Source organism: Moschus berezovskii, chromosome 2 (genome assembly GCF_049115385.1).
Source record: "Moschus berezovskii isolate FMDL1 chromosome 2, NW_MosBer_1.0, whole genome shotgun sequence".
Taxonomy (NCBI): Eukaryota; Metazoa; Chordata; class Mammalia; order Artiodactyla; family Moschidae; genus Moschus; species Moschus berezovskii.
Genome location: NC_142461.1, coordinates 11421569 through 11447702, shown reverse-complemented (window position 1 = coordinate 11447702; position 26134 = coordinate 11421569). Strand labels below are relative to the sequence as shown.

At 48.3% G+C, this 26134-nt stretch overlaps 1 protein-coding gene across 8 annotated transcripts; it reads right to left on the bottom strand.

Annotated features, from left to right (window-relative positions):
- Positions 1 to 1486: 1486 nt before the first annotated feature.
- RCC1 (regulator of chromosome condensation 1) lies at positions 1487 to 22700 on the bottom strand. 8 transcript variants are annotated; one of them, XM_055398224.2, is made up of 12 exons: positions 22589 to 22700; positions 17671 to 17815; positions 11728 to 11809; positions 11083 to 11190; positions 9644 to 9831; positions 9287 to 9466; positions 8400 to 8496; positions 8165 to 8287; positions 6888 to 7043; positions 6499 to 6618; positions 5999 to 6151; positions 1487 to 4842 (listed from the first exon to the last, which is right to left on the bottom strand). In XM_055398224.2, exons 3-12 carry the CDS (start codon positions 11798 to 11800, stop codon positions 4676 to 4678), a joined length of 1365 nt encoding a protein of 454 aa, XP_055254199.2. In that variant the 5' UTR covers positions 11801 to 11809; positions 17671 to 17815; positions 22589 to 22700; the 3' UTR covers positions 1487 to 4675. The 8 variants fall into 8 exon arrangements, with proteins under 8 accessions (XP_055254199.2, XP_055254198.2, XP_055254197.2 ...); XM_055398223.2 differs by lacking the exon at positions 22589 to 22700 and adding an exon at positions 21231 to 21346; XM_055398222.2 differs by lacking the exon at positions 22589 to 22700 and adding an exon at positions 20684 to 20832.
- Positions 22701 to 26134: the final 3434 nt, after the last annotated feature.

The following is a 26134-nucleotide window of genomic DNA, read 5'->3' as shown; positions in this document are numbered from 1 at the left end:
TTCAGCCCTTGACAGTATGTATATACATCCCAAACTTTTGTTTGGCCCCAAAGTCAAGAACTGGTGGATCCAGTCTTAGATCTAACCACAAGTTGCCAAATTTCCAGTTTTATTCTATTCACTTCCACAGTAGTGTAGTGTTTAGGTGCTTTGACTATAGATTTGAACAGAGCCCAAATTCCAGCCCTCCTCACTATTTTGGGTAACAGCAGCACTTGGTTCCCCTGCTGGCTTAGTGGTAAAGAATCCACTGGCCAATGCAGGAGACACAGGTTCCATCCATATATGGGGAAGATCCCCTGGAGAAGGAAATGGCAACCCTCTCCAGTGTTCTTGCCTGGGAAATCCCATGGAAGGAGGAACTTGATGGGCTATAGTCCATAGGGTCGAAGAGTCGAACTTGAGTTAGCAACTAACCAACAACAAATAGCAGTGCTTACCTTGTGCCATGTTTTGCTTGGCCAAGCAGTGTGGCATGTGGGATCTCAATCCCCAGACCAGGGATCAAACCCATGCCCCCTGCATTGGAATCGTCTTAGCTACTGGCCCGCCAGCGAAGTCCCAAACCGTGTTTGTTGTGAAGAGAAAATGACAAGTTGGAAAAACATTTGGCCTAATGCCTGGCTTCTAATAAGTTCTCCAACATGGCAGTTGGAGGCCTTTGAATTGTAACTGATAAATAACATTATCTGCCAACCCCCTGTGCTTTTTACTATTTTTAAATTTCATTTTACATGTGGAAGATTTTTACATACTTAATTTAAAATTTAAGTTTTATCAGACAGGATTCCTTCTTTGCTGTTTCTAATCAAATTCCCACAAGAATGTTGGGGATATGTTAGACACCTTTGTTGGCAAAGTAATGTCTCTGCTTTTTAATATGCTGTCTAGGTTGGTCATAGCTTTCTTCCAAGGAGCAAATGTCTTTTAATTTCACCAACAACGGTCCATATAGTCAAAGCTCTGGATTTTCCAGTAGTCAGGTATGGATGTGAGAGTTGGACCATAAGGCTAAATGCTTTTGAACTGTGGTGTTGGAGAAGACTTCCAAGAGTCCCTTGGACTGCAAGATCAAACCAATCAGTCCTAAAGGAAATCAGTCCTGAGTATTCATTGCAAGGACTGATGCACCTCATGTGACGAACTGACTCATTGGAAAAGACCCTGATGCTAGGAAAGGATGAAGGCAGAAAGGAACGACAGAGGATGAGATGGTTGGATGGCATCACCGACTCGATGAACATGAGATTGAACAAGGTCCGGGGGTTGGTAATAGACAGGGAAGCCTGGTGTGCTGCAGTCCACGGGGTTGCAGTCAGACAACTGAGCGACTGAACTGAGACACCAGAAAAAAAAAATTGATTTTATGTCAAACAATAAACAGCTGTCCCTTACTTACCCCACCTATCCCTTACCCCAAACTCCCAGTCCCTTGAGGCAACCACTTCCAAACCTTTCCCCTAAAATATGCGTATTTCTAAATAATATACTTTAAAAGATAATTTTATTTCATCTTTGACTGTCCTGGGTCTTTGTTGCTGTGCCGGCTTTTCTCTAGTTAAGGAGAGTGGAGACTACATTCCAGTTGTAGTGCACAGGTTTCTCACTGTGGTAGCTTCTCTTGTTGCGGAGCATAGGCCCTAGGCCACGAGGGCTTCAGTAGTTGGGGCCGCAGGACTCTAGAGCACAGGCTCGATAGTGGTAGTGGGGGCTTAGTTGCTCTGCAGTATGTGGGATCTTCCACCATCAGGGATCAAACCGGTGTCTCCTGCACTGGCAGGAAGGTTCTTTACCACTGAGACACCAGGGAAGCCCTCAATAATATAATTTCTATTCATTTGTAGTTTCAGATATTTTAGGGATGTCCCTCAGACATACACACTTTTCTGTCTTCTGATTATAATCTGTTAAACCATTGAACAGCTACATTATTATGACTGTAAACAGTATTTACAGCTGAGCCATATGTGGTGATTACATTTGTTTTGGGGTAACCAATTCAGGTTGGAGGAGGATAGGGGAAAAGGTAAAACTTAAGAGTACTTGATACGTTTAAACTTAAAAAATGAGATTTACACTTCTGATAGACTCTGACACTGAATTATTGAACAATACTTATACCAAAAATGTAAGCATGTGAAAAACAAGGCAATTATGAACCACAGGGAGTTTTGAAATGTGCAACGGTTGTAATAGCAGAGGCTTGTGGAGCCTTTACTTTGTGCCTGATACTTTTCTAATATACATAAAGCACCTAAAGAGAGCTTTATAACTGTTACATACAATACATATCAGGGCTTCCCTGCTAGCTCAGCTGGTAAAGAAGCCGCCTGTAATGTGGGAGACCTGGGTTCGATCCCTGAGTTGGGAAGATCCCCTGGAGAAGGGAAAGGCTACCCACTCCAGTATTCTGGCCTGGAGAATTCCATAGACTGTATAGCCTATGGGCTCCCAAAGAGTTGGACTCGACTGAGTGACTTTCACTACAAGGAAAAGAAAGGTAGCTTGATCTCAAGTTAGTCACTTGAACTCCCAGGGACATCTTCCTGAGGGACAGCAATTCTGACTTCACAAGGCTGATGTGAGGACGAAATGAGCTATTATTGTGGGCAAAGTGCTTAGTACAGTGCCTGGTCCATTTAAGTTCCAATTCACAAGAATTGTTTTTAAGGAGAGGGTACTTTCAATCTGCTGTATGTCAAAAGGGAAAACGTCAATAAATCTAATCCAAATGGCCTTTTTTGGGGGGAGGGGGAAGGGAAGAGCAGACACACAGTGCTTCTTTACAATGAAAATATTAAAGTCGAAAGTGGTGATTTTTTCCCTTCTAAGAAGTCAATTTCTTATCAGGATAGGATCTGCATTGAAACTAAAAGTTTGAGGGAAAAAAAAAAATCACAGAATACATTTTAAGTTATTTTACATCATATTCATTTTTCCAAGAGTAGCTGACATCAAGAATCCTCCTGGTGTTAATAAAACTTTCCTGCTGTACATATATAGATCTCCTATACTGAGCACTGTCCACTGTAACTTTCTGCAATTATAGAAACATTCTATAAATTTCTGTATTTGCATAGCCCCCAAACCATAGGCACTAGCTGCTTTTGACTACTGAGGACTTGCAATGTGGCTAGTAAAATTGAGAAAGTTCATTTTACATTTTTACAAATTTAAATTAAATCTAAACAGCCACAAGTAGCTATTGACCACCATACTGGACAGGTCAGCTCTATGATTTGGTTGCTCAAATGCCTGTGAAAATCTACATCATTATGTGTAAGTTGTTATTGTGCAATTAATCATGTTTGATCAGTTACACTAGCTTTTGAAATGATACATCGTTAAACTTTGTATAAGTATTCCGAGAGATGTACTCAAAAATCTTGGTTTCAAATTAGGATATTAAAAGATCCATCCCATGTCTCACATACCGTATAATTTTTTAAAAATCCAGTGATTCTTGAAACATAAATACCTAACAAAAACCAATCAACTCTCTGATTTGTCTAGAACAGCCACTGTTCCATACAAAAAACAAAAACAAAACAACGAACAACAAAAAATGAACAGCTGGCACATACCAGGACTTCTTGACATCACTGAAGTCCTAGTCTTCCCCAGGTCTACAGGCATGGGGTCATTCTGCCCTTCCCAACACAGCAGGTGCTCCCTTAAAAAAGCAGGGAGTGCGTAGAAAATAAGTGGCCTGTTTTATAAAACTCTAAATTTATTCAAAGTGTTAAAAGACTTCACTCTCCCCTCCAAAATACTTTACATTAAAAAAATCAAAACCCTTTCCTGTTTTTCAGCCACTGAAAACCCTTTTCGGGGACCAGCCTCCACCCCTCCAACCCTTTACTCTCAATATTGCTGTAAATGTTTATAAAAGCCCTCCTTCCCCTCTCCCTGCAAGTCCTGCCCTGCAGGCACAGCTGCCTTTCCAGATTTCAGGCCCTTGGCTGCAGGTGAGGCAGGCTGGATGGGGGAGACTGCAGACAAGGCCTGAAGGACAGAAAGCTTTGTGCTTCTGGGAGAAAGGCTGATTGGCTTTTTTCTTGATTAAGTGGAGGAGCCCTGCTTTTCTTTTTGCCCCATGGGCACCTGTTCAGGGCCAAATATTTGGCTTGGGGTTGCCCATGGCTGGGTAGCCCTGCCCCTTCTCCAGTTTCCCCCAGGCATAGGTCCATGACAGCTGGGTCTGATGACTGTACCATGTGTCCGCCTGTGAGTCGTGAAGGACGGGAAGAGTGGCACAGGACTAGAGCAGGGCTTGATGGAGCCCGACTTCTTAACGTATATGGTCACCAAACACAAAGGGGAGGAAGTTTTGGTTCTGGAGAGGCAAAACCAGGGTCAGCCAGTACCATGGGAAGTAGGGATGACAGAGAAGGTCTGACCATATGGCTGTGGGGTGAGCAATGTTCCTTCTGATAAAAACCCCTCCCCTCTCTTTCATCTATCCCACTCTCATCCTGTAGGTCCCAGGATGATTCCAGAAAAGAGGGGGGCGCAGAGGGGAGAAGGATTCTGTTCTGCTGATGAGGAAAAGGCAGGAGGTGACAGAGTACTTGGGGCTGGGAGAGGGCTGCGGGAATGCGCAGTCGTCACGGCTTCCCTGTTCCGCGAAGGAGTTGGGGGCTGGGAACCAGGCCCTCAGAGGCTTCACCAGCTGCTACTTGTCCTTGACTAGTAAGACTGTGTGCTGGCCCCCGCTGGACACAGTTAAGACCACACGGTTCTCCAGCTGTTTGCCTGTCATCTCCACGGGGCTCCAGGCGTCTTCGTCCTGTCCTGTGCCCAGTTGGTAGTTGGTGCCCATACCCCAGGCAAAAACACGACCTACAGGGGAGAGAAACGGGCAGCTGTCTCGAGGATCCTCAGCCCCAGCTTTTTGCAGGGTGAGAAGCCTGGCACATGAGGGTGCCTTCTGGGGTTGGCCTGAGGCAGCCTGGTACTATCCCAGCCTCCAGGGAGTTCAGAGAAGCTGGGAGGAGGCAAGGAGACGATGGACAAGAAAGAGCTTTGTCAACCAGAGACCACAGCCCTTACGCATTGACAAAGACTTCTCCCTGCTCCTAGGCACAGCACTCAAGGCCTGACAATGACTGATCATTCCCCAAACCCCTACATCACCTCCATTCCCTGAACCACCTGCCTTTGAAACTATTCTGGACATTCTCCTTTTCTTACCATTAAGGACTAAACCTTCAAGGTGCAGTAAAAGCCCCACTTCCTCAGGAACTCCTTCCAGATAGTCCTGGATCAAGCACCTCTGCCAGCCCACTTTCTCAAGGCCTCTAAGTCTGTTCCCTCAGGCTTTGGCGATCACTTGTCCACATCGTCCTCTGCTGTGCTTGCCAGGACCCCAACTACTAAGCCTACTTTCTCCTAATGATATTATAAGTACAACTCCCTGGAAGCTGGCGGTTACTAGGTTGTATATAAAAGGGTCACCAAGGTACAGACTGTAAAGGCATGCCCGTGTTAGGAGTCTGGAGACCTGGGTTCCAGTCCTTCTGCCTGTCCTTGCCTGTGTGTTCAGTTGTATCTGACTCTTCGTGACTCCATGGACTGTGACCCACCAGGCTCCTCTGTCCATGGGATTTTCCAGGCAAGAATACTGGAGTGCATTGCCATTTCCTCCTCCAGGGGATCTTCCCAACCCAGGGATCGAACCCACGACTCCTGTATCTCCTGCATTGGCAGGTAGATTCTTTACCACTGAGCCACCCGGGAAGCCTTGCCTATCTGGGCCTCAGTAATTAATATATCCCCTTGGCTCCAACATATTAAAATAATTTTAATAATGTGTTTACCCACTTTATGTCATTGAAGCCAGAACTTCTAATAATCAGGACAAAAATAACATCATCACAAATACTGCTCTCCACGTCTCAGTTCCATCGAATGGTGGGCAATGGAGCCTGCCAGGCACTCTGGTAAGAATCATGACCCCCAGACCCCAACTGGACTGGCTGTGGGTGGTCCCACTCACCATCCTTGGTCACAGCATACCCCACAGAGGCCCCACAAGCCACTGAGGAGACCGTGGGCAGCCTGGAGATCAGGGTGGGCACGCTCTTCTCCTCAGCACCTTCCCCAAGGCCCAGCCGCCCATACTCAGCCCGGCCCAGGCTGTATGCTTTTCCTGTGGGAGGAGGGAGAGAGACAAATAGCAGAGGGCATGCTCCAGGTAGGCCAGGTGAGTACCGATATCCATGGGAGAGGGTCCCCCAATCCCAAGGTGGTGAGGAGATCTGCAGTGTCTCTTTCAGTATGGAGGGAGGCCTGGGAGAACCTCCACAGGCCCCCACTGAACTCCCAGGTGGAAGACCCACCAGGATGCTGGCGGGTGGGGTGACCCTCATAGACCCACAGTTAGCCCAATCCATGGAGCACGCCCAGGTTCCAAGAATTGTTGTTTATGGAGTGTGGTCGGGCCTGTGCCCAGGGAACATTTCACCTGCAGCCCAGAGATGGATCTAGACCCCCTACCTTCTGAATCCATGCAGACTGTATGGTGCTGGCCCCCAGAGAAGCCCACCCAGGACTTGGTGGAGTTCTTGAAGGATGTTAGGTTCTGAGGTATAAAACAGGATTCTGTGCCTTGGGTTCCTGGGGAGAAAGGCCAGGATGGAGCTGTCAGGGGTGACACTATCCACAGAATTGCCTTCTTCATCCCCTCCCTCATCACAACTACAGAAAGCCACAGTGCAGCAACGAAGACCCAGCACAACCAAAAACAGATACTAAAAACCACAACAACTGCGGCTCTGAGAGGTTAGGGGACCCCCACACGGAGGGGACACAAGGAATGGGTGGTGGAGGCAGGACTGCAGCCCAAGTCACTCTGGGCTACGCTGGATGATGGGCTTGGGACTCACCAAGCTGATGGTAGTTGGAGAGGCCAAAGCCATATACATGGCCCTCAGAGGAGATGGCGAAGGTGAAGTAGGCACCGCAGAAGGCATCCTGGAATCTGACATGGCCCCGGCTTCCCCTGGATTTCAGCATCACACACTTGGGAACCAGGAGTCGTTCTGCAGGCAGAGAGAAGGTCAGGGTCAGCGACACACACAGGGCCTCTTGTCTCTGCCCCACTGTGTCTCCTTCACTGCTGAAGCCCTCACAGACAGCGAAAGCAGGGACTCTTCTCCGTAGAATACAGAAGAGGAAACTGAGGCCCGTGCCTCACTCAGACTCCCACAGCCATAGAGGTAACATTTATATGGAACTGTGTGTCAGACAGCCTTCCATATGAACTCCGCTCACTTCACAACAACCCAGTGAGGCAGGTAGTTTAGAGATGAGGAAACTGTGTCTGGGGGCCCTCGGCCAGTAAGGGGTAGAGCCAAGATTCAACTCTGAGGTAGTCTGGGGATTCCTTAACTATCACTGCAGGTCCACCTGATGCAAGCCTGAACACAAGAGAAGCCCTTCTGCCTTTGACCTTCAGCAGGGAGTGGCTTGCCAACCTGCCCCACCAGAGGAACCTAAGTTACCTACTGTTAGGGAAATTAAAGTGGAGGTAGTCTTGTTCAGGCTTCAGAAGTAGGGGAGCAGGCCTCTGACTGACATCTGACCTTGCTGGGCCCTGCTTGGACTACATGCCTACTTGTGAACACACCAATTGTTACCAGTAAGTCAAGTGACACTTAAGAAAGGGAGTGGGTCTTGGAATTTCTTAAGCCCCTGGAGGTCTGGCCAACGCCCTGAGGTCAGAGGAAATCTTATGATGCACAGGTGAAAACAACAGCTTTTTGTGTGTGATGAGTGGTTTCTTTTGTTAATGAATCCTTTGAACCTAAACTGAAACTAAATTGACAAAACAGCTACCAAAGGGCTTCCCTGGTGGCTCAGTGGTAAAGAATCTGTCTGCCAGTGCAGGAAGCTTGTGTTCAATCCCTGATCCCAGAAGATCCCACATGCCGTAACCTATAGAGCCTGTGCTCTAGAGTCTGGGAGCCGCAACTGCTGAGCCCAGGAGCTATGCCTGCTGGAGCCTGCGTGCCCCAGAGCCTGTGCTCCGCAACAAGAGAAGCCACTGTAACGAGGTGAGTACCATGACTAGAGAGCAGCCCCCGCTTGCCACAGCTAGAGAAAAGCCCATGCAGCAATCAAGACCTAGCACAGACAAAAATAAAAACAAGCAAACACCTACCGAGGCCCTGACGGCCACCACGATTGGCAAATAATTCAGGTACACGGCCCAGTTGGCCCTGCTCCCCGGAGCCCAAAGTATAGAGGTCGCCATCAACTGTCAGCATCACCAAGTGGTCGTTTCCTGAGGGTGAGAGGAAAGCAGGGGATGCAGGGCTTGTCTGTAAGGCCCAAGGCTGGGCCAGACCCAGAAAAAGGGTCTCCAACTCCTGCCCAGAGCAAGAACCCAGGCTCACCTGAGGCCACCTTCACCACAGGCATACTCAGCTGCACCTGCACAGGCACCATGCTCTTTTTCATGGGTTCCAAGAGCCCGATCACACCGTTATTGTCCTGGAAAGGGCGGGGGGGGTCAGTTTTCAGCCAGCCCTGCCTGTCTCATACCAGCCAGATCCAGCTTTGCAGGCACCCCCAGAGCTGCGTGGTGAAGGGCACTGGTGCCAGGTGAGGATGGAGAGGTGCACAGGAGCCAGATCACACAGTGAAATACTCATGAGTGAAATCATACGTGGTCTGTGGTTTGCATTAAAATATAACAAAGGAGTTGGTAAATGGAAGGGAGTGAAAATCAAACAAGTTTGGTCATAAGCTGATAATTGTTCAGGCAAGTAAGTAAGAGTTCAAAATAGCATTCTGATTACTCTTACATGTTTGAAATTCTCCATTAAAAAGTGTTAAAAGAGCTCCAACGAGGAAATATCAAATTCCTTTATTTCTGACATTTCAAAATAGATTGAATAACAAAGTACCAAAACAATTTTAATGCTGAATCTGTGTTTAAACCACACTCTCCTGTCTTGAAAATTCTGAGATATGCCTCTGAGAACTGTGGAAGGAGACTGGGAAGAGGAGGGGGCGTTAAAAGGGAGAAGATGGGTCAGCAGGCTTCTTGGCTCAGCCAAAGACCAAAGGAATCCCTGACCCACTCCTTTTCCATGACACACAACATCATAACCTCAGAGTCACAGGAACAGTCAATAGTGTGCACAGGCCTGGATGAAGAACCAGAAACCTAGGTCTCGGTCCAAGCTCTTCCCAGGGTCTCAATCTCTCCACAACAGGGGCATGGCTGTGTTTAATTCTGCTCACCAGCTCCACAGCCACCCTCCAGACCCAGTCTTACCCGGAAGGAGCCCCACAGGAAGACACGGCCATCCTCGGTGAGGGCTGCTGTGTGACTGTCTCCTGCTGACACCTGTACCACCTTCTCTTGCAGGTCCACTTTCCCAGGGACCATCTCTGAGCCCTCCACTGACGTATCCCTTCCCAGAGCACCCTCGTCATTGCAGCCAAAGGAGTAGACCTGTGCGGAGGATGCCCCAGTTAGTGCAAGGTCCGGCCTCTCAGTATGTTCCTGTCTAGGCCACTCCCTGTTTATCTAGCCAGCTCCATCTCTACAGAGTAATGCACATGGTTCAGAGCTCCTTCCCCAAGGCCCCCAGTCCCAGGTCCTGTCCCATCTGGTGCCACTCTGACCTACCTGGCCACTTTTGCTTAGGCACACAGTGTGCATGCCCCCAGCCTCAGCCTGCACGATGTCTTCTGGAATGGACACTAGGGCCGGCTTCTTCCTCTCCATCACATTCTCGCCCAGCCCCAGCTGGCCCACGTCGCCCTGGCCCAGTGTCAGCACCATACCTGGTTCTGTGCCGTGGGACCTATGGGAGACTGAGGGGTAAAGAAGATAGCCCCTGAGCGTGCAGGATGATAAGAGAGAGGAGAGATCGCTGCACAGGCTGTGGGATAACACAGACCTGGGTTCAAATCCGTGCCCTGACACAGAACATTAGCCAGACCTCTCCAAGCCTAAGCGTCCTCATCTGTGAAACGAGGGTAAGAAAAATACCTAAATCATAGAATGTTTGTGAAGATTAAAAACTGAGCACTTTAGGGACTTCCCTGGTGGTCCAGTGGTTAAGACTTTGCCTTCCAATAGAAGAGTGCATAGGTTCAATCCCTGGTGGGGGAACTAAGATCCAACATGCCTCATACCCAAAAAACCAAAACACAAAACAAGCAATACTGAAACAAATTCAATGAAGACTTTAAAATATGACTCACATAAAAAAATTTTTAATTTTAAATTAAAAACCAAAAAACTCCAGCACATTAAAAAAAAAAGAATCTGTTATCTGGCTATGCTCGGTCCCAGTGCAACATGCAGGGTCCTTAGTTGTGGCCTGTGGGATCTAGTTCCTTGATCAGGAGTGGAACCCTGGCTCCCTTCACTGGGAACACGGAGTCTTAGCCACTGGACTACCAGGAAAGTGCCCACCTAAGCACATTATTAATGTGAGTGGAAGGAAATGGCAATAATATACTTGATATAGAGAAAAAATTCCAGGTGGGGAGGAGAAGTGGGGCACAAGATAGCTTTTCTGATTGGCTGTTGGTCAGGAACCAACTAACAGAGAGGGCTTAATGACATCTAACACTGCCTACTCTACGAATGTTAAATTGATTTGCAGCCCCCCACATTATGCTGTAGGCCTTCCATTTCAGGCTCCCATTTTATAGAAAAGGAAAACAGAGCCTCAGAGAGTGTCATAAGAGCTAATAACGAGTAGAGTTTGCAGCGAAACCAAACCGAGGAGGCCTACATGGTCAGAGCACAGTCCCTAGTCTCCATCCTCAGGCTGTGATTTAACCACTGGACACAGGCACAGACCCCAACTCCACTTCTGTGGGGGAGCAGACAGGCAGCTGAAGAGGAAAGGGAGGAGTAAGAGACCCGCACAGGTATTTGCGAAGAGGTAGGCGCCAATCAGTGTGCGGCGCTGGGCCATCTGCCGGCCAACGGGGGGTGTGGCCACCAGCGCCCCGGACAGCCAATGGCGTCCAGCTCCTCCCCCTAGGGGTGTGGCCACGGCTGCCAGGACTGCTGCGGCTGCGCAGAGGGCGCTCTGGGCAGGCAGCCACCTGGTTGGGCCTTCTGGTCAGGAGGGCACAGCCCGCAGGCACCTTGGCAGGAGCGGGCGCCTGGAACACGGCGGGAGGCAACGGCCCTCACTGCCTGGTTACGAGGGTCTGCAAAAGACAGACACTGTCTGAGTGTGGGTCCACACTCCCCCCACCCTCCCAGACCAGGGGTGGCTCTCCTCCCTGACTCCCTCCAGGGTCCCGCAGAGAGGAGACCAAAGGCACTTCTCTCGAACGCTAACCAGGACAAGAGCTCATTTGCCTCATGGCAGCCTGGTGAGACTGCCCGTTTTATGAATGGGGTAGTCTAAGTTCAGTGAGGTTAGTGATTTGCCACAGCTATAAAACTAGAAAATGGCAGAGCCAGGACCTAAACCTAGTCTGGAGGTCAGTGGTCTTAACTAGGCATTACTGCCTAGGGCAAAGCCATAGGGTCCAGTTTTTCACCGTACCTGAGGGCTTTTAAGCAAGTCTCTGCCCCTTTATCATTCTCAGAGGGTGGGTATCGGTGAGCTACAGGAGACCCTCCAGCTGGGTGGAGTTCCTGGACTTCCTGGCCCGTTGGCTTCAAATCTCAGGGAGAAAGGAGCCCAGTTCCAGATTCTGGGGATGCCAAGAGGCCAACCATACTGAGGGCCAACTTACCCTTCACCTTCTTGCTTTTGGGGAGGGCATCTTCTGGGGGAGACCTTCTCTTAGCTATACGCTTGGGTGGCATCTTCTTGTCCTGAAAAACCAGGCAAAGACTCCATGTCAGAAATGGCTCTCTATTCAGGCAATATTTATCAAAAACCCTAAAAAAAGTGAAAAGAAATGCCTAGCAATTCCACTTCTCAGAATTTACCTGAGAAGAACCATATAATAAATAAACCCAAAGATTAAGTTCCACTAATATTCTCTACTGTATTCTTCATAACATTAAAAAAACAAAAACAACAAAAAATGGAGCAACCCATGTACTTAGGAGTAGGGGATTGGCTAAATAATATGTGGTATACTGATGATAAAACAGTACGAAGCCATTATAAGTGATGTTTTCAGAGATTTATTTACTGAATCATTGCCAGGTAACATAAGCAGATTGAAAAACAGGCCATCATCCTACTTGTGGAAAAGAAAAAGCATACACATATAAAAATATGTGGAAGGAAATACGTTCAATATTAATAACGGTAACCTCTGGAAAATGGGATTATGGACAATTTTTACTTCTTTCTTTATATCTTAATCTAAGATACAAACAGCATGACATGTATTTTAAAATTTTATTATTAAAAAATTCAATGAACATCACAACTCCTCCCAACTCCAACATAACCACTAGTAACTCCGGTGATACATTACTGTTATAATCAGACCACACAAACACACACTCACAGCTATTTTCCTTAAATAAAACCAAACCAGACCACTTTCTCAACCACAGTCCAGTCTTTAGGAATCTACCTGCCAATGCAGGGGATACAGGTTCGATCCCTGGTCCGGGAAGACTCCACATGCTGTGAGGCAACTAAGCCCATGTGCCACAACTACTCTGCCTACATGCCCTAGAGCCCACGCTCACAACAAGCCACTGCAATAAGAAGCCCATGCACCGCAACAGAGTAGCCCAGACTCACTGCAACTAGAGAAAGCCTGTAGGCAGTAATGAAAACCCGTTCCGTTCCATTCTGTCGCTCAGTTGTGTCCGACTCTTTGCGACCCCGTGGACTGTAGCCTACCAGGCTTGTCCGTCCATGGGATTCTCCAGGCAAGAATACTGGAGTGGGTTACCGTTTCCTTCTCCAGGGGATCTTCCCGACCCAGGGATTGAACCCGGGTCTCCCGCATTGGAGGTAGACGCTTTAACCACTGAGCCACCAGGGAAGCCCAGCATAGCCAAAATTTAAATACATTTAAAAAACAAAACCATCTGTGCCCTTTGATCCAAAATGCCACCACTCCTAGGAGGAACCTGGCTTTCATTTAAACCCATCCAACAAGAGACAAACACTGTATATACACTAACACTAACATTACAAAAGAGGGAAAGGAAATCACCTCTGGGTGACATGAAGGGTTGTGGCAGCTCGCACGATCCAGGGCAGCTGAGCCGTCAGCCCTGACTGCCTCCTTGCTTCAACTAATTGCTGTGGCCTTCTCAAGGCCACTGAGAACAGACACTCTGCCCTACTGTCTCAATTTCAACCCAGCCCAAATTGGGTCAAAAGCCCTTTTTCCTCCACATAAGCAGTTTCTGAAATCTTTATTGAGCCCTGGTTTTTAAGGTTATGAAAGACGGCTGTCTAAGCCTTAAGGCTCCCAAACTCTGTGATCCCTCTGGAAATCGACAGCAGGGCCCAGGCAATTTGCAGCTATCCAGATGCAAAAGCGGTAGAGTAAGTGGTGGTTAAGAGGAGCCAGGCTATGTACTCAGCTACTTTCTGGCTGTTTGACCTTGGACAAAGTCACTTAGTCTCTTCACCATTCAGTTTCCTCCTCAGTAAAATGGGGATAGTAATTACTCAGAATCACTGTGGATGGTGAGTGCTGCCATGAAATAAAAGACCCTGATGCTTGGAAAGATTGAAGGCAAAAGGAGAAGGGGGCAGCAGAGGATGAGATGGTTAGATAGCATCACTGACTCAGTTCAGTTCAGTCACTCAGTCGTGTCCAACTCTTTGCAACCCCATGGACTGCAGCACGCCAGGCCTCCCTGTCCATCACCAACTCCTGGAGCCTACTCAAACTCATGTCCATTGAGTCAGTGATACCATCCAATCAACCATCTCATCCTCTGTCATCCCATTTTCCTCCCGCCTACAATCTTTCCCAGTGTCAGGGTCTTTTCAAATGAGTCAGCTCTTCACATCAGGTGGCCAAAGTATTAGAGTTTCAGCTTCAACATCAGTCCTCCCAATGAATATTCAGGGCTGATTTCCTTTAGGATGGACTGGTTGGATCTCCTTGCAGTCCAAGGGACTCTCAAGAGTCTTCTCCAACACCACAGTTCAAAAGCATCAATTCTTTGGCGCTCAGCTTTCTTTATAGTCCAACTCTCACATCCATACATGACTACTGGACAAACCATAGCCTTGACTAGATGGACCTTTGTTGGCAAAGTAATGTCTCTGCTTTTCAATATGCTGTCTAGGCTCCAAGGAGCAAGCATCTTTTAATTTCATGGTTGCAGTCACCATCTGCAATGATTTTGGAGCCCCCCAAAATAAAGTCTGCCACTGTTTCCACATCTATTTGCCATGAAGTGACCAAGCCATGATATTAGTTTTCTCAATGTTGAGCTTTAAGCCAACTTTTTCACTCTCCTCTTTCACTTTCATCAAGAGGCTCTAGTTCTTCTTTGCTTTCTGCCGTAAGGGTGGTGTCACTGACTCAATGGACATGAATTTCAGCAAACTCCGAGAGATAGTGGAGGACAGAGGAGCCTGGCGTGCTGCAGTCCATGGGGCTGCAAAGAGACATGACTGAGCAACTGAACAACAACAGTACCTACACCTTGTTATGACTATGACTAAATGAGCCAATACTGTAAAAGTAATTACAGGGTGGTTCAATCTCTGGGTCGGGAAGATTACCTGGAGGAGGGCATGGCAACCCACTGCAGTATTCTGACCTGGAGAATCCCATGGACAGAGGAGCCTGGCAGGCTATAGTCCATAGGGTCGCAAAGAGTCAGACATGACTGAAGCGACTTAGCATGCACACATACAATTACAGGGTAGGGTAAGGGCTCAATAAATCAATGCTGGTGTTTAAACATCTAGAGTCTGTTCCAGGTAATGCTTAGGCACAGCTAATCTAATCTAACCACCTCTCCTCCGTTTTATAGAAAAAGGATGGAGACTTTAACCAAGGCTATAAATGGCAAGAGAATTCTAAGAACCCTTCTCAGGCTCTGCTGCTGCTTAGTCACTTCAGTCATGTCCGACTCTGTGTGACCCCATAGATGGAAGCCCACCAGGCTCCCCCGTCCCTGGGATTATCCAGGCAAGAACACTGGAGTGGGTTGCCATTTCCTTCTCCAATGTGTGAAAATGAAAAGTGAAAGTGAAGTTGCTCAGTCGTGTCCGACCCTTAGCGACCCCACGGACTGCAGCCTACCAGGCTCTCCTCCATCCATGGGATTTTCTAGGCAATAGTACTGGAGTGGCTTGCCATTGCTGTGGGCCTAAACAGCACCTTATCCTTCCTTCCAGTAGGTCCTAGAGCCTCGGCCTCTCCAGGTCCCCATTCCACAGTATATGAACATGAGGTCACCGGCCAGGAACCTCCAGGCACATTTCTGCTGGCTGCCCTGGGGGAGGAGAACAAAGTGCCGAAGACAAGGAAGCAGCCAAAGGCCTAGAATGCCCCAAGGCTGTGTGGGCTGAGCCTCTGCAGGTTGAGCTTCTACAGGCTGAGACCGGCCCAGTTTTGACTTTGTTGAGGTGGCAGTTCTGTGTTTCACCTAACTTTTATTCTCCCAGGGTGGCACTCCTCCCTTCCAACCAGCCTCTTTGAGACCCCTCTTCCCACACTAGAAATGCACCTTCACTGGGATCAGTTCAGTTGCACAGTTGTGTCCGACTCTTTGCGACCCCACAGACTGCAGCACGCCAGGCTTCCCTGTCTATCACCAACTCCCGGATTACTCAAACTCATGTCCATCGAGTCAGTGATGCCATCCAACCATCTCATCCTCTGTCGTCCCCTTCTCCTGCCTTCAATATTTGCTAGCATCAGGGTCTTTTCCAATGAGCCAGTTCTTTGCATCAGGGATAGAGCTGTGGTTTGCTCAACCCTGCTTGTGCAACCATGTTTGGCCTCTCTGCCAGTTCTAGCCTCTCTGAATTGTATGTATCCTCATGTACAAGGGATGCAATGACCACTTCAAGGGCTGCTGTCCAGAAGGAATGAAATGTCTGTAAAGGGTTCTGCAGTGCCAAGCACACGGTACGTAGCAGCATGGACTCAATTCCATGAATGCTTATTACCACTGCTTGGCTTTGGGCCAGGGGTCGCAAGGAAAAAGGCAACTAACCCTCTCCCCGCTCTCGTGGAGCTTACAGACAGAAACACAGACACACACAGAGAGAGTATTATTACAGACAGTGTGGTGTGATGAATAGGCAAGGTGATATAGTAGGAATATTCCAGGAACACAACAATGTAAATGTATTTAATGCCACTGAACCATGTACAGTTAAAAATGGCTACAACGGTAAATTTTATATTATGTATAGTTTATCACAATAAAAAAAAAGAGAGTAACCGGGATGGGGAGGAGATATAGGTCAGATAGGTGACATCTGGGCTAAGACTTGAAATACTAGGCAGAGAAAGCCAGCAGGGGAAGGCCTGGACAAAAGCATGTGATGTACTCAGGAACCTGGGGAGATCAGCAAGGTTGCAGCTGGACAGTGATGGATCAGAGGCACAAGGGGAGCAGGGGCCGGGTCGAAAAAGGCCTAGTAGGGAAAACAGGCAAACGTTAAGAAGACTGTCTCATTAATGATTGTTCTGGAAGGGATTGGAAGAGGAGACGATTGCAGGCATCCAAATGAGAGAAGTTGGTGACATGATTTGGTCTGAGGCAACAAAGAAAAATACAAAATTTAGGAGACAGACTTGCCTTGCCAGTGGATTAGATGTAGGGAATGAGGGTGGGGAGGAACCCAGAATGACTATTTCATCCTAAAAAACCCAGGGGATTTTGGGCAGAGCCCCTTTGGTCCCCCTATGAACTTGGTCCAACACAAGGACTCGTAGGCTTTGGCTTAAGCAACTAGGTAGATGGTAGACTTCCAGTTACTGAGAAGACTGGGGAACAGGGAGGAGATTGAAAGGTCCACCTCGAGTTTTTGTCAAGTGTGAAGTGTGCAGGAGCTGACCAAGAAGGGATGTTAAGGTGGCAGAGCTGGATGGGTTAAGGACTGTGGGATACAACAGGGACCCACTCTTTCCAGTAAACAGCTCATAACCCTTGGCCAGGTTGGCACTGGTTCACTGGGTCTGGGGCCCTGTCCCGCCAAAGGCGTATTTCCCCGTCAGCTCTGCTCGGGAGGGAGACTGAGAAGGAGCTTGGAAAAGTACTCACAACAAGAAGTTAAGTGAAAACAAAAAAAAACAACAGGAAACAGAATGGTATCAGCACATTGGTGCTGCCGTTGGGTTGACCTGTGGGAAAGGCCTGGAGTAGAGACAGAAAAACAAAGTCTATAGGAGGTATTCGGTGTCATGGATCATTAACCAAAAAAAAAAAAATATATATATATATGATTCTACCAGACACTCATGATCTTTTTTAAAAGACCTCCAGGGTCTGGTACTGACACAACTTCTGGCCTCATCTTATCTGTCACACCCTCCCTTCTCACAGTCTTAGACTGTTACTCTTCTCTCCTTACCAAGTACATCTCCATCCCACCCCAGCCCTATGCTACTGCAAGAACTTCTACTCAAAGTTGCCTCCACAGCTACACTATCTCGGATCCCTCTCTCAATCCTAAAGGAATCATTCTCTCCGAGAAATTAGGACAGACTGGATCATAATTATTTAACCAATCTGCTCCTTCAGATGAGTCTCTTTGGGGCACTGGCCACACCTACCTTCTAACAACCTTTAACTTTTCACAAGCTGAAGAGGGCTCTATCACTCTTATTTAACAGCTGAGGGAACTGGGGCGCAGAGAAGATTTACTTGCTGAAGTTGGCACAGCCGGAAAAGAGAGCCAGGAATGGAATCCAGGTATATCTGAAAATTAAAAGTAAAAGAACAGTTGGCTAAAGGCAGGTCATGATCCAGGCAGCGATCGAGGCAGCCTGGACAGGGCTCCCCAGGATCCCCTATGAACCTGGCCAAAGGCAAGGAGCAGAAGGTGGGAGCCTGCTGAAAGGGATAAGACGCTGGGTGAGAGCAAAGGGGAGACTCGGAAGCAGTGAGGGCCTGGGAGAGTGGGCCAGGAGGGCGACAATCTGCTGAAGCACGTGTGGAAGGACCACAAGCACAGCTCCATGGCGCGGTGCAGAGCCAGCCCACCCGAGTCCCCTTTGAACTTGAGAGTCTTCATCTCTCAAAGGGAGGACTCCAGGCACTGCAGTGTCTATGAACAACCCCGGAGGCAACGCAGGGGATGAAAGGGCATCTTCTGAAAGGTGGAGCCCTGTACCCATGACCTGCATGCATGTTTTCTACCGCACAAATCACTCCTTTGGACAGACTTCCTCTCTAACCACTCTGGGTTTTATTTATTTATTTTTCTTAGTTCCTTGACCAGGGATTGAACCTGCGCCCTCTACAGTGGAAATGTGGTGTCTTAACCACTGGACCACCAGGGAAGTCCCTGGGTGTTTTCTTAACTAGACATTGAGAGTCTGGGCTGGGTATAAGTCCCAGTCTTCTGTCCCCACCCCTCACTCCCCAACAGACAAACACAGCTTCCACCTTCAAGGAGTTCATACAGTCTCAGTAAGTGAGATACAGAGTCAACTTCCACTAACTGGCTCCTAAGGTGAAGAACTGTGCTTTCCAATTATGGTGCTGAAGAAGACCCTCTGGAGTCCTGTGGACGGCAAGGAGACCAAACCAGTCAATCCTAAAGGAGATCAACCCTGAATATTCATTGGAAGGACTGATGCTGAAACTGAAGCTCCAATACTTTGGGCACCTGATGCAAAGAGCTGGCTCATTGGAAAAGATTCTGATGTTGGGAAAAATTGAAGGCAAAAGGAGAAGGGGGCAGCAGAGGATGAGATGGTTAGATAGCAACACCAACACAATGAAAGTGAATGTGAGCAACCTCTGGGAGATGGCGGAGGACAGAGGAGCCTGGCGTGCTGCAATCCAAGGGGTTACAGAGTCGGACATGACTTAGCGACTGAACAACATGTGCCAGTCAATCCTGGAATATTCACACCCTGCCCTCAGAGGTGTGAACATCCTGGTATTTATAGATATTAAAGTGAAGGCTCAGGGGAAGGGGGCCCAGGCCACACAGAAGTGGGGTGACAGCCAAGGTCTGCCGACCACTCCCCACCAGGACCAGAGCATCCCCCATTCCCACTTCTCCCTGGGCCTGTTTCTTCATTTGGTAGACTAGACAGTCTACAGGGCCCTTGTGTTCCTGCTGTGACCCCCTGTGACCTCATCTCTGCAAAGGGAGACAGCGTCCTCTCCTCTCCAACCACAGCAGCTGTCCCCACCCAGCCACCCCAATGTCAGGAGGCAAACACTTGCCAGACAGACGCAATAGTTGAAGAATCTCTTTGTGAGGGAAGTCCCCTGGGAGGGAAGGGAGGAGAGAGGCTCTGTTTGTCTGTCAACAAACAATGGGGGAGCAACTCCTTCCTGCCTGATGTCAGGCACTGAACTGGTAGACCTCACCCAAGAGCTCCTTACCAGGATCCCCCTTCAATACAGAGGGGGTGGTGGTGGTTTAAGTTGCTAAGTCGTGTCCGACTCTTGGTGACCCCATGGACTGTAACCTGCCAGACTCCTCCGTCCATAGAATTTTCCAGTCAAGAATACTGGAGTGGGTTGCCATTTCCTTCTCCAGGGGATCTTGCCCATCCAGGGATCAAACCTGGGTCTCCTCCATCGCAGGCAGATTCTTAACCAACGGAGCTACCAGGGAAGCCCCAAAATACAGAGGGAAGCCTAGCAGAATTCATTTTCCCCAGCAGAATGAGGCTACACCTTACCCCAAGTGTTAGAACCACAGTTTTACAGGATATGAGTAACTCTCCTATCTTCATTTTACAGGTAAGGACAAGGCCCAGGGGGGTTAGGTGGATGGCCCAGGGGTAGCCAACTAGGAAGTTGCAAAGTTGAACAGGATTCCTGCTCTTGGGATGGCTTCCCAACAAGAGCACGGAGAACTCTAGTTTACCTTTCCAGACTCCACTCTTGACGCCCTTCTTGGGTAAAATCGTCGCTGCCTTCTCCGCCCCACCCAGCACTTGCACTCCAGACCTTTGGAGACCCAGCCCCTGCTCGATCATCTTGCTCTTCCTCTCCTGGTACCCTGTGCGCCAATCAGACTTAAACACCGTGGTACCTCTGATGACAACACTCACCCACGCCTTCCTGCGTTTGCACGTGCTGTGTTCCCTGCCTGGATTGCCAGAAGCCCTCCACCCTCGGTCCGCCTGAATAACTCCTCTGTTCTTTCAAAACCCTAGCCAAGAGTCACCTCGGCTGGAAAGCCATCACTCATCCTCCTGCCCAGGCTTGGGTGAACATCCGAGTTCCCCATCCACACTCCCTACACTCGACTTCTGCTATAGGCACTCAAGTCACACTCGGAGCACCTTGGTTAATATCTGCCAGGAGCAGCGAGCGCCCCGGCTCCATGGGCACACCTTGGGGATCACCCTGGACAGTGTTTGTGGCCCCACATCGGTCTCCCCAGGGGAGGCAGGGAGCTCGATCACGGCCACCCGGAGCCCTTTCACCATTTTCTCCAGCCCTGCACGCGCGGCACGGAGGAGACCGCCAGCGATTAATCTGCTGACAGATGAGTTGATGCGGAGTTCCCGGCACACCTCTCCCACTGGTCAACAGTCGTGGCGGTGCCTGTTGACGCTGAGATTTCGCTCCCTACGCAGACCCTCGGCAGCCTACCCTCGAGCTCCTCGAGTCGACCCTTGCCGGGCGGGATTCCCACCCCGCTCCGCAAACCGCATTCTCCAAACCAGTGCTGGACTTTTGAAAATCACTTTCCCGCTCCGGAAACGCGGCACCGCCGGGGCGGCCGCCCCGGCCCGGGAGGCGCGCGGCTCTACGCACCGCGGGCGCCGAGGTCACCGCGGCCGCGCGCAAAGCCCCGGCCGGCCGCGCTCGGGCCGTTTGAATCTCCCGCCCCCGCGGGCGGCGCGGGCCGGGCGTGCGAGGCGCGGCGGCGGCGGCGGAGGAGCCGCGCGGCCCTCGCTCGGGCGAGGCGGGGCCCGGGCGGGCGGGCTGGCTGCGGGGCGCCCCGCGGGGCCGCAGACCCGCGCGCCCGCACCCGCGCCTCCCAGCCGCGCTGGCTTCACGTGGGGCCGGCGCCGCGCCTCACGGACGCGCGCGGGCAACGGCCCCGGCCCGTCGCCGCGCGCCGGCGCCCCCGGGCTGTGCCCGCCCCGCGCGCCGCCCTCCGCCCCGACCCTCCGTGCGTGACTGCGCGACCTACCTCGCTGCAGGTCCGCCACAAGCAACTCCTCCGCTCGCCGGCCCGGCCGCGAACTGCCCCAGAGCATGCGCTCTGCGGGCCTCCGGCCCCGACCCCGGGCCAGAAAAGAAAACAAAGAGCCCGGCGCCCCCTGGCGGCCGCCCCGGGAGGAGCGGGTGGCGCGATCCGGCTAAGGCGCTCGCCACCAGGCTCTTTCCGCCCCGGCCCGGGGTTACAGAGCGGGTGTGTGTTTTGAAGGCTCTAAATTGCAACGAGTGGACTGACAACCAGAAAGACTGCTTGAAATCAGGGTTTGCCTGGGACAAAAATATGGTATGGAAGGGACTGTACGGATAAAAGAGACACTGATCGTCCCTGCTCTCAAGGGGCTTTCCGTCAGAGAAAGATGAGAAGTCAGACTGTCAACAACTGCTGCTGTGACGAGGGTACACACGGGGTTATCTAGCTGAGCCGGACTTAAGGAAGGCTTTCCAGGTTAAGTTTAAGAGGGCAGGGCATCCTAGTGGAAGCATCCTTGCGAGGGCAGGGAGCGGTAAGAGTCTCTGGTGGGTTGGGGATCTGCCCAAGTCTGTGGGCAGAGGGTGCCGTGGGAGGGACTTAGCGGTTTCATCTAAGGAGACAGCCTCTATCCTGGGGAAACAGGGAACTCTGGAAGGGATCTGAGCACAGGAGTGATGGGAGCAGATTTTTGTTTTGGAACAAAATGGAGAATGGGCTTGGATGGGGGGAACCAAGAGTGAGGCAGGGAGGCCAGATAAGAAGGAAGAGGAGGGTGTGAACTGGGGTTGGGAGCTAGTGATGGAAAACGCTAGCTGCCTACCCTTCTCGTGTTAACATGCTCCTTCTTCAGGATGGATTCAGACAGTTCTTCAGGATTTCAAGTTCCCCGTGGTCACCTTTCAGGCCTATTCATTGTGTCTGGGGGTTTCCCAGGTCAAAGGAATGACCTCTGCAGAAGGATGTTTTCTCCATTTCATGTAGATTCTTGACTCTGAAAGTCATGCTATCATTCCTGAACTCTAGATGGACACTTTTGATGAGTGTTTGAAGTGAAAGTGTTAGTCATTCAGTTGTGTCCGACTCTTGGTGACCCCATGAACTGTAACCCACCAGGCTCCTCTGTCCCTGGGATTTCTCAGGCAAGAATACTGGAGTGGGTTGCTATTTCCTCCTCCAGGGTATCTTCCCAGCCCAGGGAGTGAACCTAGGTCTCCTACATTGCAGGCAGATGATTTTTTTTTAATTAATTTTTTTTCACCATCTGAGCCACCAGGGAAGCTCCTGATGAGTGTTTACCAGCTGAATTTCTTTCATACAGAGCCCACCCCAAAGCACTCCCCATTTTCAGGGTTTCTTACCTCCTCAAGTTTACTTCTGCCTCCATCACAGACTCCCCTTTTGGATGAGATGCCGTGAAATTCCTCCAAGTTTTAACTCTGGGATCTCTGTCTCTGCTGTCTTCCTCCAAGATCTTATTCATTCACATGGCTTGATGTAATTATAAAAATAAGTATTATTACCTATTGTGTAAAACCTCTAACTTGAACTTCAGATACACATCCATCCATTAGTCCATTTGTTCCTCACAAAACTCTTGACAGTTGGAAAAAAGAAGTTAAACAAGTTGTTTGGGGTCATGACACAAGTGGAAATTCAGAAATCTTGTTCAGGGCTGAGCCGCCACCTTTTAACTGAGAGGACAGCCCATCTGGTCTGGTACTGACCTCTATGCTATGTTTTAGTCTTATGGCTCTACGCAGAAGACTCAATACACCAAATAAGACTCATTTTCCACGGCTGAAGATCCCCCCCTTCATCCTTCAAGCCAAGGTTAAAAGTTTCTCATTCAAACTTCAATATCTTTCCTGGTTCTTCCCTTTCCTCTCCATGTTTTATTTCTGCCCCTCTGGTCTAAAGCAGCACCCTCCTGGCCTTCATTTCATTCCATCAAGATCCCCAAGTTAGTCTCCCTAAATCATGACTATGAGACTTTGACTTGCTTAAAAATCTGTAAAGATTCACATATATATATACATTTTTTTTAACTTTTTACTTTGTATTGGGATATAGCTGATTAACAATGTTTGACAGTTTCAAGTGAACAGTGAGGGGACTCAGCCATACATATACATGTATCCATTCTCCCCCAAACTCCCCTCCCATCCAGTCTGCCACATAACACTGAGCAGAATTCCCTGTGCTGTACAGAAGGACATTGTTGGTTACCCATCTTAAATATAGCAGTGTGTACATGTTCATCCCAGACTCCATAGCTATCCTTTCCCCCCATCCTTCTCCCCGGCATCCATAAGCTCATTTTCTAAGTCTGAAGACTTACATATTTCTTCACTGCTGTGCTAGGAGCACCAAATGCCCCAAGCTGTTGTTTTCCCATCTCCCCCTTGGCCTCTGCACTGTCCTCTCAACGTGCCCATGCTCATTCCTACTTTCTTACCTTTCTCACCTTTCCTACCAGTGCTTTGTTTCCTGTCTAGCTGAATTCTTTATATATATATATATATTTTTACATATACATCAAATATATATATATTTAAGGGTAAATTAATTTTGCCATCTCCATGAAGCCTTCTTTGGCCCCATTTATCTTATCTTCTTTGAACATAAATATTAATTTTTACTCTATTATTGTTGTATTTTATTTACTGAACATAAACCATAGTAAGGAGGATAGTCAATTGAATCTGACCTAGAAATGACACAGATGATAGAATTAGAAGTGAATGATATTAAAATTTATTCTAACTGTATTCCATATGTCCAAAAGTTAAGTAGAGACATGGAAGATACAAAAAGATCCAAAGTGAACTTGTTGATAATATCTAAGATGACAAATATAGTGGATGGGATTAATAATAGATTAGATATTGGAAAAGCAGTGATTAGTGAACCTCATGCATAGCAAAAGAAACTATCCAAAATGAAACATAGAAAAAAATTTTAAGTGAAAAGAGTATGAGTGAACTATGAATAACTTTAATAAGTGGCCTACTCTACAGGTAACTGGAGACCCTGAAAATAAGGAGGAAGTGGGAAAAGAAAATATATGAAGAGGGGACTTCCCTGGTGGTCCAGTGGCTGGAATTCCATGCTCCTAATGCAGGAGGCCAAGGTTCAATCCCTGGTCAGGGAACTAAGATCCCTCATGCCACAACTAAGACCCCGTGCAGCCAAATAAATAAATAAAATGCTTTTTGTTTTTTAAAATATATGAAGAAATAATGGGTAAAAAATGTTCGAACTATAAACCTATAAACTATAAGCCAACAGATGTGTGATAAAAAATAAACGTGGTCTGGAGGCTTCCCTGGTGGTCCAGTGGTGAAGAATCCACCTTGCAATGCAAGAGACGGCGGTTCAATCCCTGGTCTGGGAAGATCCCACATGCAGTGGAGCAACTTAGCCTGTGCGCCACAGCTACTAAGCCTGTGCTCTAGAGCCCACGAGCCTCGACTACTGAAGCCTCTGTGCCCTAGAGCCTGTGCTCCTCAAGAGAAGCCACCGCAACAAGAAGCCCTCGAGCTGCAACAAAAAGTAGCCCCCGCTCACCGCAACTAGAGAAAGCCTGAGTGCAGCAATGAAGAGCCACCACAGACAAAAATAATGAAATAAAAAAGAAAAATAAATGTGGTTTGAACACTCCAAATAAAAGACAGAGATTATCATAATAAATAGAAAAAGCAAGACCCAACCACACACTGTCTACAAGAAATACACATTGAACATAAACAAACACAGCTGACCCTTGAACAAGTTTTGAACTGCACAGGTCCACTTATACTCATATTTTTTTCAATAAATATGAACTATGTACTGTAGTACCACACAATCGGAAGTTGGTTAAACCTGAAGTTGCAGAATCACAGATATGGAGGGCCAATACAGGAGCACCCCTTTGTTGTTCAAGGGTCAACTCTACACAAATAGATTAAAAGTAAAAAGACAGAAAAAGAGACTCTGGTAACACTAATCAAAAGAAAGCTGGAGCGCTATATTAATAGCAAAGTAAATTTTAGAGCAGAGTATTATTGAAATAAAGAATTGAGTCAGTTGTAGTTAGGTGGATGAACCTAGAGTCTGTTATACAGAGTGAAGTAAGTCAGAGAAAAACAAATATTGTATATTAATGCATATATATGGAATCTGGAAAAGTGATACTGATGAACCTATTAGCAGGGCAGGAATAGAGATGCAGACACGGAGAACAGACTTGTGGACACAGTGGGGGAGGGAGAGGGAGGAACTGAGAGGAGCACTGAAACATATACATTGTTGTTGTTGAGTGGGTTGCCATTTCCTCCTCCAGGGGATCTTCCCAACCCAGGGATGGAACCTGCATCTCTTCCTTCTCCTGCATTGGCAGGTGGATGGATTCTTTACATTTCCATTACCTGGGAATTACCATATGTAAAATAGATAGCTGGTGGGAAGTTGCTGTATAACACAGGGAACTCAACCTGGTTCTCTGTGACAACTTAGAGGGGTGGGTTTGGGTTGGGGGGGCATGATAGGGAGGTTCAAGAGAGCGGGGACATATGTATACTTATGACTGATTCATGTTGTTGTATGACAAACCAACTCAATATTGTAAAGCAATTATCCTCCAATTAAAAATTTAAAAAAAGAAAGTACTTTTGCTATGGTAAAGGAGAAAATCAAAATGCACAATCCTAAATATATGCAACTAATAACAGAGGTCCCAAAAACGTGTAGCAAAAACTGATAGAACTTTCTAAAGGAAATAGACAAATCCACAAAGACAGGTGGACATTTCAATACCTTACTCTCAATATTACTGATAGGTAGGAAGAAAACCAGCCAGGATAGACTTGAACGACACTTTCAATGGATGTGAACTGACTGACATTTACAGAATACTTCATCTT

Excerpts from the sequence above, each read along its gene's own strand:
- RCC1 (XM_055398224.2), bottom strand. The coding sequence starts at position 11,800 with ATGCCACCCAAGCGTATAGCTAAGAGAAGGTCTCCCCCAGAAGATGCC. Across the intron at positions 6,619-6,887 it reads CTCCAACTACCATCAGCTTG|GAACCCAAGGCACAGAATCC; the intron begins GTGAGTCCCAAG and ends CTTTCTCCCCAG. Across the intron at positions 4,843-5,998 it reads GTATGCTGTGACCAAGGATG|GTCGTGTTTTTGCCTGGGGT; the intron begins GTGAGTGGGACC and ends TCTCCCCTGTAG.